General features: G+C 35.8%; 1 protein-coding gene across 3 annotated transcripts in view; it reads left to right on the top strand.

Moving 5' to 3' along the window:
- LOC129250849 (uncharacterized) overlaps positions 1–18,986 on the top strand; it is a 166,730-nt gene that overhangs the window by 57,551 nt on the left and 90,193 nt on the right. For all 3 annotated transcript variants that reach the window (XM_054890449.1, XM_054890451.1, XM_054890450.1), the window contains exon 2: positions 5,922–6,159. In XM_054890449.1, coding sequence (XP_054746424.1) covers positions 6,158–6,159 — 2 coding nt within the window. In that variant the 5' untranslated portion in view covers positions 5,922–6,157. The remainder of the gene's footprint in view (positions 1–5,921; positions 6,160–18,986) is intronic.

Genomic DNA, 18,986 nt, shown 5'->3' with positions numbered 1-18,986 from the left:
GGATAAATTTTTAACATTTTCGTCCGCCATTTTGAATTTTGGGAATCTGACTACAGGTTTGTAATCAGCGACACTAAATACCTTAGAAACACTGCACTTTTCATTATATCTTATCTTGGGTGTAGATAAGTTCCTATGTTCATTTTTTTCCCTACCCCCGTAGACATAAGTACACCCCCTACTCTAAGGGTGCATGCGAACAATTTGGGTTTGGGCTTATTTCAAAGAGCAAAGTTCAACCTTCAATTACTGACAATAACGAAGATCGTAGCGCGTTAGGGTTCTGCTCCACAATTTTTGAAAAATGGCCAAATACGCTATTTTTAGGGGTTTCAACCCCCTTTTTCTCGAAAACCTGACGTGATGGAAAATTTTTGAACTCGGATTCGTGCTTAGCGCGAAAATTCCCTTCGGGATCACTAGGTCCCATCTTATTCGCAAAACCGATGCAGGGCAGTGTAAGTAGAAGTAAGTAATTTAATACCTATACATACTGTGAGCGCCAAAATAAAGTGTACAAAGCATTTTGGTATAATATGGATTTTACTTCAGTCTTTTATAACAAAACAATATATTTTAATTTGAACAAAAAAATAAATTAGAACAACAAAAGTTGTAAGACGAAAACAAAATTTAGTTCATATTTTACGCGTCAAAATAAAGTGTACAGCGTACATCAGTAGCATTTTAGCGATGTTGTACGGTAAAAAATACCGTTACATTTGGTTGTTTACTTCCTTTTTCGAAGCATTGAAACTTTTTTCATATTGTATTTTAATAGGTTGCGATCGGCAGAGTGAAAAGTTTTTGTCTACAGTAAATTAAATTCTATTATTTATTTATTTTAATAATGGGTAAACAAACTTCGGCTGATGTTAGAGAACTGGTACTAAAGCTTCGCAATGAAGGTAAAACCTTTCGTGAAATTGGCTCTATTGTCAACAGAAGCCATAATACTGTAAAAATAGTTGAAAAATACAAAAAGTTCAGCAAAGTAGAAAATCGCCCAGGTGCAGGCCGTCCAAAAATTTTAAATGAGACTGAAGTAAGGTCTATAGTGTGTGATGTGAAGAAAAATCCCTTTAAAAGTGAGGTCAAAATATCACAAGAAGTTTCAACTGCATCAGATACTAGCGTAAGTGCCAGTACAATACGTCGAGCGTTGCCCGCAAATGGGTTACATGGTCGTCTCTCACGAAAAAAGCCGCTAATATCGACAGTTAATAAAAAAAACGTCTTGATTATGCAAAAAAATACGAAAATCGGGATGTTTCTTTCTGGAATAATGTCCTGTTTAGCGATGAAAGTAAGTTCGAGGCATTTGGGAAGAAAAAACCGGTTAAAGTCTGGAGAACCAAAAATAAAGAGTATGCCCACCAAAATTCGATAACCACAGTTAAACACGGTGGGGGCTCGGTGATGGTGTGGGGATGTATGGCGGCAAGCGGAGTTCGCAATTTATGAACAAAACAGATTATCGGAATATTTTACAAAATAATTTACTAACCAGTGTGCAGAAATTAGACTTGCAGGGATCTTGGATCTTTCAGCAAGATAATGATCCCAAGCACACATCAAAAATAGTAAAAGAATGGCTGCTTTATCGTACTTCTAAGACATTGGATTATCCTCCACAGTCACCGGACTTAAACCCTATTGAACACTTGTGGGAGCATTTAGACCACCAAATCCGGAAAAGGACAACCACCAATATGGATATGCTGAAACTCGCTATAAAGGAAGAGTGGGATAAAATTTCATCTGACATGACAAAAAAACTAGTTGAGTGGATGCCCCGAAGACTGTCTTCCGTTATGAAAGCAAAAGGGAAATCAACAAAATACTAAATCGATATCATTTTTGTAAAATATGTCTCTGTACACTTTATTTTGACGCGTTAAATATGCACTAAATTTTTTTTTTTGTCTTACAACTTTTGTTGTTGTAATTTATTTTTTTGTTGATTTCTAGTAATTAGTAGAGAATCAAATACTAATTTAAAAAACATGAAATTAAAATATATTGTTTTGTTATAAAAGACTGAAATAAAATCCATATTATAACAAAATGTTTTGTACACTTTATTTTGACGCTCACAGTATATAATTACTACTCTGCTTAAGTGACAAGTTTTTATAGAATTTTTTCCTCTTTCTTTTGCTGCTTCTTAGAGGCGGATGATGAAGACAAATTCGAAGAAGGACAAGAAAAAGAAGGCACTGAAGAAGACGGCATCCACCAGAAACTTGAGAGCTGAAATGGCCATCCCTAAAGAAGCTGTAGAAAATCCAGGACCATCTGAGAGCAAGAGGATGAAAGTTTCATTGCAAGGAGCGTTAAAGAGATGTAAAAAGAGAGATGAGAAAAACATGTAATTTTCCATTTTGTTGTTGTTGTTGTTTGTATTCAGAAAACAATATAAAAAAAATTGCAAAAACTACTTTAGCAAAAGCTCTAGAACAGATTAGTCTGTTTTGTATATCTTAAAATAAAGAGTGTCGATGGACTTATCAGTATTACTTGTCTTTTTTAAATATATTTCTACTTAAAACAAAAAGAAAATTGATCACTTAATAACAAAATATAGGAAGTATGTTCCTAGTGGTACTAGGTCACGTTTTTGAGCCTAAATGTGGTTGTAACTCGGTTTGACTTAATATAACAACAATTATGTATAGAATGTAAATTTTGAGGAACAACTTTAGCTTTCTTTTGAGATATTAAGCATGTTTTTATTATTTGCCGTTCTGCAGCTATGGTTCCATATGCCAGCTTTTTAACCAAAAATTTTGATATTTTTCAAACTTTGAGCGACGAGAGGTATGGGTTAACCTTGTTTAATCGAGCTCAAATTTCGGCTATCTCAATATCTGGAAAGGGGAATCGTATTGTAGGGTCCAGACGAACGAAGTTCCGACATTTTTTCCGGTGAGATCCGGTCACTCGTCAGAAGATGCAGTTCTTATCTGAAAATTATGATAGTTATTAACAACATGTACATACATTGAGCCGCACTCAAAATTGGACACTCCATGGAGAGGAGGGGTTAACTTAAATGAGAAAAACATTTTTTTATTGCAGTTTGTTTCTATTTATTTATGTACACTAGTATGTAAGAAATACAATTATAGAACCATAAAGTGTTTAAGGAGAGGCTGCACAAATACAACAACGTGCATGATCTGCAATATGAATTTCTCAGAGACCTTACGCGACTCCGTAATTATTTTCGCAGATTTGTTCAAGTCAAATTTTCTTTCCAATCTTGAGGTATCCCGTACGCCTTTCAACATTAATTTTCCGCGACCTGCTGCTCTTCAATCGTCATTAAATATGACTTGGATGGGATTTCCTCCTGTTTTCTTAAAAGTGCAGCTCGTCTATCTGTGTGCCATTAAATCTCATTTTTTCTTTCCTATCACTCCAATCTATAAGTCTGGAAATAACTGTTCCAAACTCTTCGAAAATGTAATCAACTATAAATTACTATTTTCCATCAAAAATATAATAAATCCGCGTCAGCATGGTTCTATCTGTGGGCGCTCCACAGTTACCAACCTCGCGGTATTTTCACAGTACTGTATCTCTGCACTCGTGAGTTGTTGTCAAGTTGACACAATATACACATACTTTTCAAAAGCCTTTGACATCTTGCATGATTAGGTTTTTATTCAACTTTCATGTCTTTAATTTCCAAAAGGTTCATGTTAGAAACACCACGTTTCATAACCAATTACAATGTTGTGAAGGAAGTTTTCGTCTTTTCTCGTCTCTTTAATGAGGTCTTTCGAATGCTGAATTCTGAGCAATTTTTTGGTCCTCAGTTAACTTGTGCGGAATGAAACGTGCACAGACCTTTCGTAAGCCCAAATGATCAGTTAAAATGTGATAAACGATGTTTTTGAGATATTCAACTCCGATTCCATGAATTTCAGCGATGATTTCGGTTAATTTTTGATAAAGTTACGAACAATTTCGATGGAGTTTTCGATGATTACTGATTTTGGGCGGCCCGATTGTTCTTTGTCACTTATGTCCTCACAACCATCACAAATGTGTAAACTACTCATGAACCCTGGCACGAGATAGACAATCATCGCCATACACTTTTTTCATCAATTCAAAGATTTCGATAAACGTTTTACGTTTACTTTTTAAAACAAAATTTGATATTAGCTCTTTGTTCGAAACTCATTTGTGTATCGATGACACAAACGGATTAACACTTAGACGCAATAACTTCGCTTCCACTGAACCGAATGTCAGCTAGCTTTCACAGGAAGTCAGCTAGGGATGTAACTTTCAACGCACTAACTAATTAAAAAGTTGGTGCCGTCAAAAACATTTTTATGAAGTACATAGTGTGACAGTAGTCAAGCGTGATCTGCCAAAATAACTCTATTGGAAAAAGTTTATCTACTCCGATCAGCCTTCAATTAGGATTTTTCTGAACTAATTGGACTTGGGTGCTTCTATGATCAGAAGAAACGTAGGGCAAGAATTTTGTTTGTAGTGTTGCTTAAAATCAAATTGGAAAAGTCATATTTATTTTGAATGTTGGCACTAATTTCTGTGTTTTTCTTTCTTGGTGCTGAATTAGATTCTTTGGAATCTAATGAAGCATAGTAGTTCCCCCAGAAGGAAAAAAACGCTGTTAACGTCACGAGCTGAATTTGTGGTTATTTGAATCTCAAAATTTCAATGAGAATGAGACAAATAAACAATACACCAACAAAGAAGTAGAGGTTTTGACGTTCAAATAACCAATTTGCCTAAAAACAAATAAGCTATTACGTGGAAGTCATATTGTGTGGAGTCGCTTTGGCGATGATGAAATAAAATAAAGGTGATATCAATAGCACAACAACAAGTTTGGCGGCACGGCCGAGAGAATACTGAAAGTATTCTCAGAGCTCGCAGTGAAATTGACAAAATCATCTGATTTATTTTCATAATAATTTTATATTTCTTTCAATTTTATTATTTTATTGTTTTTAACGGGTGATTTTATTGTAATACTCCGTTCTTTTTCTTCTTGGTCCAATTGTAACGTCACAGCCACAAATACGCTCACGAAAGTCATAATCGTGTATTCTTTCATTCTTGGATTGAAGTGTTCAAAGACCTAAAATAACATATTTTTCAAAAACAAAAAACTCATCGCCTTCACTGTGCTTTTATGTTTATACTTTGCTTGTTTGTTTACGTTATGATTTTGTCCAAATTGCTAAAACAAAATACATGCAAAAATATAATACGAATCGTACAATTGCTGGAAATATAAATAAATATATAATATAACGAAATAAAATGGAGCAACTGTAATTAAATGTAAATTATAATCCACATCGAGTGTTCTTTTGGAGGTGGGTGCAGAAGAATATAACAATTAATGACTATTTGCAGAGATTTCAAAATGTGGTCCATTTTTCAATAAGATCACCTAAAAGTTGATTCTAATCATTCATTCGGAGTGGTACACATTTGATTTAAGCAAGAAGTTGGAGTTCAAATATATCTTTAATTTTGGGATCTGTTTTTTTATCTGAACTAGCTGATACTAGCAGGATTTCTTTTCTAAAAACCTCTTTGAAAAGTGATATTGGGTATTTAAAAAGGATCCTCGAACAGGACGAAAAAAGGCCAGACCCGGATGCCCGGCCGTAGGTTTTAAAAATGTGTCGATGATCTGTATATAAATCCGTAGATGAGCTTATGCATATAATAGCTTGAGTTTTATTATAATTTACTTATACTTATCACTATGTGCATCTAGTCTGTAAGATTAATTAATGCCAGATACGAATAAACCGCATTGAAAGAGAATTGAAATTAAAAGAAAGTTCCCGGTCTTATTGAATCACCCTGTATACGCATATAGATATGTAAATAATAATGTAATGCATTCTTTTTTATTGCAGATTTAATTGCGATCTTGAAGATACTCGTGACTATTTATTGTAGCAATATCCAATTAGAACCAAGAAAACCGAAAACTGAACAACGAAAAACTGCAGAATTTTATCTCGTAAATGTTATTTTGCAATAAACGAAAAGAAGAACAAATATAATTACCTAATGAGAACCATCAACAACGTAGTTAGCAGATTATAAAACTCTAAAATGATTTAAACCAAAACTTTACGAATAATAAAAAATGTAAGTACAATACATAGGCTCAACCGTTAACGACAAATGAAAATATAATATAAAATTTGCTAGCGCAAATATTTTAGCTTATTATAAGTTTCCGTTCTAATCCTTGAATATTGTGCAGAAACATGTTCAATTCACGGTTATGTTCAATTTCAAACAAATATCTTACTGGGGGACGCTTCTTTGCCTTAAGTATTTAATGAAAGTAAATTGGGTTTTATTCTTCAATATAGCTTCTATTGAGTGAAATATCTTTCTTTTTTACTTTAAAAAATGGTTATACGAGCTATATTTATATATAATTGGCGCGTACCCTTCTGTTAGATGTTTGGCCGAGCTCCTCCTTTTATTTATGGTATGCGTCTTGATGTTGTTCCACAAATAGAGGAACGGAATATTTTTTTTTATAAGGAACTTTTTCGTAGCAGAAATACACTCGGAGGTTTGCCATTGCCTGGCAAGGGTCCTTGCATTTGGTGCCTCATCCATGAAGATTCGAATATACGTTCTCTCTGAATTCCGAATGGTAGGTAGGTAAGTAGGTAGGTTGGAGGGTTGTCGTAACGACACACTTAGAGCTTTCGCAGGTCCATTGTGATACCACTGGAGCTTATCCTTACCCTAAGTGTTCCTTTTCAAAACGTCCGGTAGCTTTAATAAACGAGCAAAGCTTCGTTAGTTCTAGATGCGCTATGTCCGCTTCACCAGTTAAAAATGCCGTATCAAGAGTGCGCAGCCTCCTCATAGCTAAGCTCTCACACTCACATAAAACCAGACCTTTTCGGTTTCCTAACTTCTTTTTTATAAATTCTTAGCTTACAGTAATAGCAGTCCCAGTCTTTACACTCTCGTGTCGCTTTCGCTCTATTAAACTGTCTTCTGCTGTCATTTCTTAATGTTGCCAGGTCTTCTAACCACCAGGGCGGTTTTTTCTTCCCCTTATACTTAATTATACGGCAGGCCTTATTTAGCGCAGTTCTATAAACCTCCGTAAGGATTTGTATGTGTTCCTTCAGTGATTCTCTATTTTTAATAGAGATATTTTGGGAATTAGGAAGTCTTTCCTTAAGTTCCCGTTTATATATTTGCCAATTGGTCTTTTTCAAGTTCCTGTTGGCAGGCGAGGCCCGTGAGCTATTTCCCTCAAATCTTATTTCTATATAGCGATGATCCGAGTAAGAGTGCTCGTTCAGAACTCTCCACTGCGTCATCTTTCCGTAGAGGGTTGGACATGCTAGCGTAATATCAAGAACTTCTTGTCTATTGCGCGTAATAAATGTGGGTTCGTTGCCTTTGTTACACATTAAAAGCTTACTACACATAATATAATTAAAGAGAGACTTACCACGTTCGTTGGTATCCGAGCTCCCCCATACGGTATGGTTGGCATTGGCGTCACCTAGAACTAATTCGCAATTGTGTGCTTTGCAGTCTTCCACAAGATTTCATATCAGCGGCGACGGCAGTGGACCTCCAGCAAAATAAAACGACGTTATCCCAACTAACCGTCGTAGTATCAGCGTTACTGAAATTTTGAATCATAAATATATTAAGTTGTGTTTTTGCAATTATACATGCTCCTTTAATACCTTCACAATGGTCTTATAAATCTTGTAACCTGATGTCCTCAAGCCACAGATTTCGTCATTCCGTACCCAGGGTTCCTCAAAGAGGAATACATCCGGCTGATCTTCTGCCAGACGATCCAGGAAGGCAAGGCAGGCTTCCTTACAGTGATGTAGGTTTATCTGAAGAAGATGTATCAGCTGTTAACGTTATGTCTGGATCTTCTTTATTTTCTCACTATTTATTTTCTCTCTATTTCCCTTTAGGAATACTTACGCTGTTGTACAGAATACTTACTCTCCCGTTTGAAGTACATCCTCCCTAAGCCCATTTCTGAGCCTGAAGAGGTGTATTCTTCTTCGGTGGGATGATCGTCTTCACTGATTGGCTCTGCTTCGCTCATGGGCTCTGTACTTTTCTTAGTAGTGAGGAACTCATAGTGGCGTGCTTCTGTTCTTTCGATTCTTCCGCGATGTTTTTGTTACTTAATGTGTTTACATATATCCACTCCTGCGTTGGGATGTCCGGATTGCAGACTGTCCACGACCACCAGCTTGGCATTCGGGTACATTTCGCCGACTTTTAAGATGTACTCTTTGTACAGTTGAACCGATCTCTCATCGTCACACGCTATTATTTTTATCTGGCTTAGTGCCAGCCTAAATCTTCGCACGCAGGCGTAGGGCTGGGGCTCTCCAGTATAACCTTCAGTGCCACTTTCGTTAACTCATTTCCATTGGGCCTTGGGGATCATACCTTCAAGATGGTTTTCATCTAGAACTCCTATGATAATGCGGTCTTTTGCAAATGATTTTCTGGGCTTCACGCCAATGGTTTTGTGCCTTTTGGCGTTTGGCTTATTTTCTTCCCAGGACCGTTGTCATTTTGGAGCAGATTGTGCTGGTTTAGAATTGGGGTTGAAATCAGGAATGATCGCCTTTGCTTATTCAATCGCTTCTTTCAACTCCTGTGACAGTTCGCTTTTTTTGGGTGGGTTTCCGAATGGTAGTCACGCACCAACCCATTCAGCTACGGCGGCCGCCAGGTCTAAACTATACGATGGGTTAAAATGCGGTGCATTTAAAGCCTACCTTGTAACAGAACACCGTACGTCAACAAGCCAATTCCCTCTTTCACGGTTGCTTTCGTACCTGAACCAATAAATTGGCATAATATTGTTCATTCATTTTAGTCACCATAAACATGAAATCGATTAATAATCTTGTCTCGCTAATGCCGACTTTTCGAGGATTTTTTCATCTCACCTTCCTCGTGATTATGCATTACAGTAGCTGTTGCTTACGCTCTGGGTCATACCGATGTGCGTTTATCAGATCACTAAACTGTTTACATTTCGAGAGTTGCTTCTCTGGGTGTATTAGCATTCGTGGTATGCCATACATAAATTATTTATCTTGGGAAGGTCTTTTACCGGCAGTTTGGAACGGGGTTCGTTTTTACATACCTCTCTTCCTTCTTGAAGCAGATGGGCCCACATTTTGACCAAATCAAACCAAAGCCAAATTAAATAAATTTTCTACTGATTTTGAATCAGAATCTCGTATACGTGGGCAAAATTCAAGAAAGCTTTATAAATAGTTGCATGTGGTTGATAAGAAAGCTATTGCAGGTCGGTAGAGTAAACTGATTTCTTCTGTACATAGAATGAACGGTAGTCAATTGTACTATAGGTATTACCATTTCAAGCTATGAGTGTTTGCCATCTTTCTGGAAACTTCATAAGTCGGTCATTGTACTTCAGGTTCCTAACATCAAAAACCCTATCCAAATACGATTTTAGGTTATTATTATATTATTCATCATCTCCTATTAAAAATTTTACAAAATTTGAAAAAAAAAAAATATGGTAAGGTGGTCAGTGCTACAAATAATGCAATATAAATTTCAAAATCGATTGCCAATCATGAGCACTTTGGAGGTTTTACAGTCTGTTTTTTCTAATAGTTTTTTCAAGTAACTAATGTATTACCAATTACGTTCTAAAAGTCCATAGGCTTTCAAAGAATAGGTTATATATCTTCATATTGTCTTTCTTCTTTTGACATATATCAGTTAACCAAAAATTTCGACATCTGCTATCACTTGAAGAAAGCAGCAATGTATGCTTTATGTGCTTCATGCAGGTGCCCTGTGTCTCACGTTTTGTCTCAAGCATGCATACGATCAACCCTTTCGTTAAAGTGGTACCCTCTTTGCCTCTAATCACACTTACAATATTACGTGTTTTTGTCCGTACAGTTGACCTTAAGCCTGTACAGTATTTTCTGTCATCGTCTGATGTGGTAATTATTTCTCCTGCGAATATTAGTACAATACGGGCACACATTTTAATTATGAAGACTTCCATACGGATTATGTTAAGATATGTGGAGAGGAGGATAATATGGCGGACCACTTTTGGTGCGTCTGCCCCGCCTTCGCTCGAATCAGGCTTGAGGTCTTTGGCACTGATGTGTTAAGAAGCGACCACCTTGACTCCTTGGCACCACAAGATCTACTCAGATTTCTTCGGAGTGCAGTACAAAGGATTTAATTGTGTCTGAGTGCTGTACTTGCTAGTCTGTCCCGACCAAAACACAAAAAAACAAAGAATATATGTAAGCGCTGACCGAACTTTCTCGAATCTAGGTCCGACTACGTTTGACACAGTACTCCCATTATATAGCTTATATACATATATGTATAACTGGCGCTTGCAGCTTTTTTGGATGTTTGGACTAGCTCCATCCTCTTCCTATTTGTGGTGTGCATCTTGATGTTGTTCTACTAAATGGTGGGACCTACAGTTTTAAGCTGACTCCGAACAACGGAGGTTTGCCATTGCCTGCCAAGGATCAAGCGCTGTTAGAAAAAACCTTTCCATTTTGGTGCGTCATGCATCGAAATTCAAACCTACGCATTTCCGAACGGTAGCCGCGCACCAACCCATTCGGCGGCCGGCGTACCCATCTTAGATACGTCAATATACCAAACCCGAGGTGTTTCAACATCGGTGTTATTGTCACAAAAATAATCAATTTTCATGCTAGTTATACTACGTAGCAGAACTTTTTCTCATTGTAACTGACTCTAAAGAAGTCCTCACTTATTCTCCATATGGTATGTCTTTGTTGCACTTAAGATTGACTAGGTTTTTTATTAAGCTGAAGATATCAAAACAATTATGTACATGGTCCGGCCCCCGAAGTGTAACTAATTAAAAAAGCCAATAATTTAGTTTGGAAAACTACTTTTATTCAATTCAAAATAAACAAAGTGTGAAAGTATTACAAAATTAAGAGTCGATTTACTTTTGCTCAATATGACCAACTTTTGTCTTGACTGTGGCGTTGAGACGGTCCAGAAACGAATCGCAAGCTACCCGAATGACAATGGCTTTTTTCAGCGCCTCGGACCTTGCTCTCCAAAATGGCCCAGAGAATAATCCATCGGATTCGCGTCTGGTGAATTTGTGAGCCATTGTGTGGACGTTATGAAGTTCGGAACGTTGTTTTTTAGTCATTCTTGGTTCACTCGAACTTTGTGAGTCCTGTTGAAACGTCCATGGTCTGCCACCGAAATGTTTGTCTGCCCACGACTTTAAAGCAACCTCCAGAACACTTTCCCGATAATATTTCGCATTTACCTTGACGACAGGCTCGATGAAAACGATTGAAGAGCGCCCATCTGCGGTTAGAGCGGCCCAAACCATTACCTGTGGTGGGTGCTGCCTCGTGGTGGCCCATCGATGACTCAAATGAACGGTCGGTCAAATAAACCCTATCGTTTTGAGAGTTTATGATTTGCTCGAAGAATTGTCTCGTCAGAAAACACAATGTTCGGAAATTTACCGCTTTCGGCCAAGCGAAGCAACTCCTTCTCTCTATCAAGTCTGACTTGTTGCTGCATTGGTGTGAGATCATGCGCATTTTGAATCTTGTAAGGCTTGACTTTCAGACCATTTTCCAATATGCGGCTATGCTATGGTCAGATATTTTCACTTCTTTCGCCATGTAATTGGCACTTCGTTAAGGATTTCGCTCAAGTCGCCTCTTCACTTTTTGAACCATTTCACGTGACTTTGTAATCTTTTGATGACCATGGAGGTGGACGTTTCGCGATGCTACCAGTATCATTGTAACGAGAATGGTGCGATAAACAAAAACTTTATTTACTTTAAGGTGCTCGAGCTCACGAACAATCGCTGATTGTGCTTCCGCGCGCTTGTAAACAATACTCTGGACTGCTTTTTAGCCAAGTAACAGACAGCTGATGCCCGTGCAAATTAGTCACTTAGTGCCGGACCCTGTAAACTGATGATATGTGTACTGTGAATATCAACTTAAATAATTGCTTCATTATTGTCTGCAAATCAAAGATTTGAGATTAAAATAATTCTATATTGTATGCAAAAGGCTAAAAAGAACACTGAAGCTTCAAATCAGGTGGATAGAATTTATTAATTTAATTGGGCTTTTTTCAAATGAAATCCGATTTGAAAGCTTTTCTCTGGTGAGATTTTTATTGGCAATTTACTACCAGAAATATTTAAATAAACTTATCCTTCATTGTTGGTTTGGTGAGGTAGAAAATCTATTGATGTACATATATATTTGAAATATACATATATATGCATGTTTGAGTCGAAAAAGTGGCTATGAAATCATTTGAAAATTTAATGTATTACCTCAACTGAAATAAATTCCATCTTGTTTTGAAAAAAAAGTGGGAAACGTATTATATAAAAAGTATATGTTATATAGCATTGGGCAGAGAAATACATCACTTACAACAAATAAACCAAACCAACGTGTATTTTACTTATACAACTAATTTATATTATTATGTGCGTAAAGCGTTATGTTAATGTAAAAGTAATAAAAACAAAAAATGTTTGCAGAAAACTAGCCTGTGTTGGACAAATTTCTGGTGGACATAGAAATAGTGCCGCATGTAGTCCTATGTAAAATCATAGTTAATTTCTCTCAAGAGTCAGCGCAAAGAGGTGTCACAGCTTTGAACCCTATTAATACCTTCACTAAATATAGCGCGTTAGTCGTTGGATCACATACTTATGATCAATAATTAGACTTTTCACATTTGAGTGAGTGGTAATACTGTACTCGATTTATTGGTTCTCTTGAATAGAGGCACTAACCAAATAATAAAAATAATAATAAATATAGGAAATTTTGTTTATTTTTACATTTATTATTTTAATCTTAATAGTTTGTGCTGCCACCTTGTAAATAAATTACTTCGTAAATACGTAGATTGATGAATCCAGATAGCCAAATGAAATTTCAGAATAGGTCGTTTTAATGATCCGAATTAAAACATTTTTGTCTTCAAATTGTTGCCGACTATATAAACCTTACGAGCAAGTCATCCCCATATATTTATCATAGGATTCACCTTGGTTCACGTAAAGATCCAGAACTTTTTGACTTCGACCAATTTTTTTTGGCAATTTGGCGACTTGAAAGTTTCTCTGAGGTCATGATATCGATTTATCCTTTTCGCGATCGGCCTAACTGCTTTCCCGTTTTATTAGAACTAATAAGTTTTCGACCAAACACAATGAATGCTTAAAAAAACGATCCCTTTTTACAGCTTTAATGAGCAAATAATGTAGGCAAACTGAGTGTCTCTATTCAACTAAGCCAATAAATAAAGCACAATATTACAACTGCTTAAGTTTTACTATATATATATATATATAAGAATATTTTGATGCATATTTTTTTTCGAGCAAATACAGTATTCACTTAAATTATCAGAAAATCTTGGATTATACATATATACAGGGTGGGCCAAATAAGACTACTAATGTATGCCAAATAAGACCTAGCAGTATGCGCAGTTGCTCCATCTTGTTGAAACCACAAATTAGGATACTGCTCCGTCATTGGCCGCAAAAAGTTTTCAATCAATGTTCTGTAAGAAGCTCCTGAAATCGATTCCGGCGTTTCATCCTCGTTTTCGAAGAAATATGGACCGATAACTCTAATGGGCATAACATTAGTAGGTCTTATTTGGCCCACCCTGTATATATATATATAGCACCCAAAATTGGTGTACGCGCCAATTATATATGTTTATATATAATTTATTTAATCACCGAGATTCGAACCTACGTTCTCTCTCCGAATGATAGTCACGCACCAACCCATTCGGCTACGGCGGCCGAATACGGTTTCTTTATTCCATAAAAATTATTGCCTTTAATCAAGTGAACCGGACTGTATATATAAGTATATATAAACTTATCTATCCTGCCAATAATTCCAATTATGAATGATTTACCACACCATTAAGAGTGGGACAGCTACATTTTGATGTTGTTTAGTTAATATTAAGTTAACGTTTTTCCAAAGCAAATATTGTTTTACTGGACATCTTTACTTGCATGGTACTGTACTTATCGTGCAGTAGTAATGTTAATACTGATCCAGTGACAATCAAAATAATAGCAGCGAGACATATTACAAAGTTTTGATTTGTTATTTTTTACACCATTTTTTAATTTCGTTATCACTAAAACCAAAATTATAGAACTCAAAATTACAAACTTTGTATAAATTTAAAATAACATTCAAAAAAAGAAAGTGTGTGGTAGTTCACGGAACCCGCACGATTGAAGTGAAACTTCTTTTATCAACAAATCAATAATTTAACTATTATTTCAATATAATGCATGCAGAAGTCATGGAAAGCATGGAATGGAATTTTATTAAACAGAATTATTTATTTATTTTAATATAAAAAGAAATGAATTTATTGTACTCAATTACATTTGGTTCTCGGCATTGTCATTATCATTATTGGATTCGTTTTCCAAAAATGAAACAAGGGCTTTATGGTAACTGAAATACGTAAAAAATGATCTACATTCTAATCTATCAAGGTATCGATGAAATACTGCATCAATGGTAGTTCCGCATCTTGTTGTTGGTACTACAAATTATCACTTATCGTACAACCGGAGGATTCACTGTCACGGTGTTCAACAGTAGCTCTTAATTTTTACGCTCCAAATACTCACGTTGCCGTTCAGCACCTGTTTTCGGTTTCCGTTTTTGTTGATTTGATGCCATATTTAACAGAAATCAATCAACAAAACAAAATATGTTTGTAAGATTTGCTCAAAACTACACACACACTCTATGACGCGTCTCGCGTTACTAATATAATATTGTGTTTGGGATAACTGTCAACTGTTTCCACCGAAATGCGTTCGCAAAGTGTATGGTCTTTGGTATGGTAAACAGATTTATGATACATTATTTTGCGGCGACAGCACAGCGCGATAGCCCAGCGGCTAGCAATGTGGGCTTCCGATCCGAAATCCTTGGTTCGAATCACAAGAAAATTTTTTTTTTTTTTTTTTTATGCATTTATTTCATTTTGTTTTATGATATGTTTATGAGCAGATTTTTTTCATGGCAGAAATACACTCGGAGGTTTGCCATTGCCTGCCGAGGTGCGACCGCTATTAGAAAAATGTTTTCATTAATTTTGCTTTCACCGAGATTCGAACCAACGACCTCTCTGTGAATTCCGAATGGTGATCACGCACCAACCCACTCGGCTACGGCGGCCGTCAATCAAATGTCATATTTACAAATTACATTCGATAAGAATGCAATAATAAACGACCGCATTACATTCACGACGACACGCCACGCCAGTCTTTTAACAGATGGCGCTGGCATAGCGTGAGTTTTACGTAGTTTAGCGTAGTTTTACTCCTCACAGCGTTTCATCCACGCCACGCTTTTAACAGATGGCGCTGGCGTAGCGTCACATATCGATGAAACGCTATGGTTTTACTCCTCACAGCGTTTCATCCTTCGAGACAAAAGAAGTTTCACTTCAAAAATTTTCAAACTTTTACAGTCAAATCTTTAGAAAAATTCTGGGTATGTAGCCATTTGTATTTGTATTACAGCCCATTGAATTTTGATATAATATTGTGCAAGATTTAAGCGGCTCTAAATTTGCGTTGATTTTTGATAATTTCCATATACAAAATACCGAGCAATTATAACATGTATACTATACTACAATATATATGTATATATTTTATTATATATTATAATTGGCGCTTTACGCCCTTTATTGGGTGTTTGGTTGACCTTCTTCTCCTGCTTGTGTCGTGCGTTTTAATGTTCTTCCATAAATGGAGTGATCTACAGTTTTAAGCCGACGTCGAACACCAATGTTTTTTTTTTGTGAGGAGTTTTTTTCGTGGCAGAAATACACATGGTGGTTTGCCATTACCTATCTTAATAGCTTTCTTAAAAAGCCATAACCTTGCAATGCAAAACACGTTCAACAAAAAAATAAATTGTTGGCTACAAAACTGTATACCCAGAATTTTTCTAAAAATTACCGGCCGAAATTTTAATGAAATTTTCTTGATTTTTTTTTAATTTTATATAATTTTTTAAAATTTGGTATACAATATGGTTTTTGTAATAGTAAAGAGTTTTCCAATAGCAGATGTTATTGGCGAATGGATGGCCGGAATTGGATGATATTGATCTGGACAACGTTTATTTTCAACAAGACGGCGCTACGTGCCACACAAGCAACGAAACCATTGATCTTTTACGGGAAAAGTTTGCGTATCGTGTTATCTCTCGAAGAAGTGTTCACAATTGGCCACCGAGATCTTGTGATTTAACACTTTGCGGCCATGTGAAAGAGAAGGTCTACGCCAACAGCCCAGGATCCATCAAGACCTCAAAGATGGAATTCGTGCGGCTATCGAGGACATAGGGCAGCCCCTTTACAATTCGCTTATGGAAAATTTAATGAAAAGGATATTGTCCTGTAAGTGTGGTCGTGGTGTTCATTTGCCTGATGTTAACGGCATACCTTCCTCTTTGTACATAATGAAATAAACATTCGATCATTTATATTAAAAAATAGCATTTTTCTATGAATATCAAAATAACACCTCTTATTGGAAAACCCTATATGAACTTTATTTTTATAAAAACAGAAATTACAAAAACTTTACAATATTCGTGCCGCTATTATTTTGACTGCTACTGTGTATCCGAACAACATTTACTCAGCCTTTAATAAGCATTTTTGAGAGAATCGTCTTTGCACTTTCGAGTAACAGGTATAGGAATTGAGTTTTAAGAACTGATTTTTTCCTGAGGCAGTTCATTAATTCAGCTAATTTTAAAGAAATAGTCTGAGGGATTTTATGCAGGAGCTTGTAAACGGTTCTTACCTGCTTTACTAAAGACGCTTCCTATTTTGCAAAATTATGATTTAGTATGTTTAAATTATGAGATTGAATGGCTTAAAATATTACAAAAACCAATAGCGTGCCATTTCTCTGTCCACATCCGAAGCGTTTTTAAATAATAAACTAAGGCTCATAATCATAGTCCTAAACTAGATCACTCTTTAAAATTATTTCTTTGTTGCGCTTGGTTTGATGGCTAACAAATGAGCAGCATTTTCTGGAGATAGAGCAACTACATACAAAAAGAAGAATTAAACCAAGAGTGATATAATTGCTTTAAAATGTATAATATTTTTAGATTGACTAAAAGTCTTATTCTTCTAAATCGTTATGCATTTTTAGTCATCTCTTTTAAAAATCAATATTCATTTGTAATGCCGAAATCCCTTTCAATTTTTTCAAATTACTATATATTCACTCGTTTTGTTTTAATCAAAATCACAACTTAATGGTTTCCAACACAAATAGAAATTGAAGCTTCGTTTAATTTGCCAGGTTCGGGAGCAACTTTAGTGACAGCTTTTCGTCATACTAAGTTTAGAACTGACTCTGAGCGAAAATACCGACTCTAACTCGATAATGAGTAATTGGTGCATTATTATGCACTTGATCTGCAAAAAGAACATTTGAAATCAGTTATATTTTGCATATACCTACAGTTGCTCCATATCCCTTGGTCTTATTTGTGTAACCGGCAGTTGAACGATTCGTTTTATTCAAGGCGGATCTATAACACTAGTTTACACCAAAAATGGTCCTCGACCAAAAGGCGTTTTTTAAACTAATTTGAGGTCGCTGAAACCAAAAATGAATTTTATTTTTTTTTTTCAAAGAACGGTTTCCGAGATATTCCCAAAAAACCTGCTTTTTGGGCAATAGTGCAGTTATTACCTGCAATCTCGAAAACAGTGCGCGCCATTTCTTTGAAGTGCATAAATTTCGAAAGGCACACATATGACCTACATGGCAATATATAATTCGTGTCAATGGAAGTCGTAGTTTTCGCAAAACAGCTGTTGAAAGTAAAAAAAAGGCATTTTTGACGTTTTTTCATAAATTATCAAAGCTTATTAACTTTTTTCTGGAACAAAAAAATTTTTTATATCGTCATAAGATAGGTTTTCTGAAAGACAATTTTCTCATCTACATTTTAAGCCTAAGTTTGTCTGAATCGACGAAAAGAAGAATTAAACCAAGAGTGATATAATTGCTTTAAAATGTATAATATTTTTAGATTGACTAAAAGTCTTATTCTTCTAAATCGTTATGCATTTTTAGTCATCTCTTTTAATAATCAATATTCATTTGTAATGCCGAAATCCCTTTCAATTTTTTCAAATTACTATATATTCACTCGTTTTGTTTTAATCAAAATCACAACTTAATGGTTTCCAACACAAATAGAAATTGAAGCTTCGTTTAATTTGCCAGGTTTAGGAGCAACTTTAGTGACAGCTTTTCGTCTTACTAAGTTTAAAACAGGCTCTGAGCGAAAATACCGACTCTAACTCGATAATGAGTAATTGCTGCATTATTATGCACTTGATCTGCAAAAAGAACACTTGAAATCAGTTATATTTTGCATATACCTACAGTTGCTCCATATCCCTTGGTCTTATTTGTGTAACCGGCAGTTGAACGATTCGTTTTATTCAAGGCGGATCTATAACACTAGCTTACACCAAAAATGGTCCTCGACCAAAAGGCGTTTTTTAAACTAATTTGAGGTCGCTGAAACCAAAAATGAATTTTATTTTTTTTTTCAAAGAACGGTTTCCGAGATATTCCCAAAAAACCTGCTTTTTGGGCAATAGTGCAGTTATTACCTGCAATCTCAAAAACAGTGCGCGCCATTTCTTTGAAGTGCATAAATTTCGAAAGGCACACATATGACCTACATGGCAATATATAATTCGTGTCAATGGAAGTCGTAGTTTTCGCAAAACAGCTGTTGAAAGTAAAAAAAAGTCATTTTTGACGTTTTTTCATAAATTAT

Source organism: Anastrepha obliqua, chromosome 6, assembly GCF_027943255.1.
Source record: "Anastrepha obliqua isolate idAnaObli1 chromosome 6, idAnaObli1_1.0, whole genome shotgun sequence".
Lineage (NCBI taxonomy): Eukaryota > Metazoa > Arthropoda > Insecta > Diptera > Tephritidae > Anastrepha > Anastrepha obliqua.
This window is presented reverse-complemented; position numbering and strand designations above follow the sequence as displayed.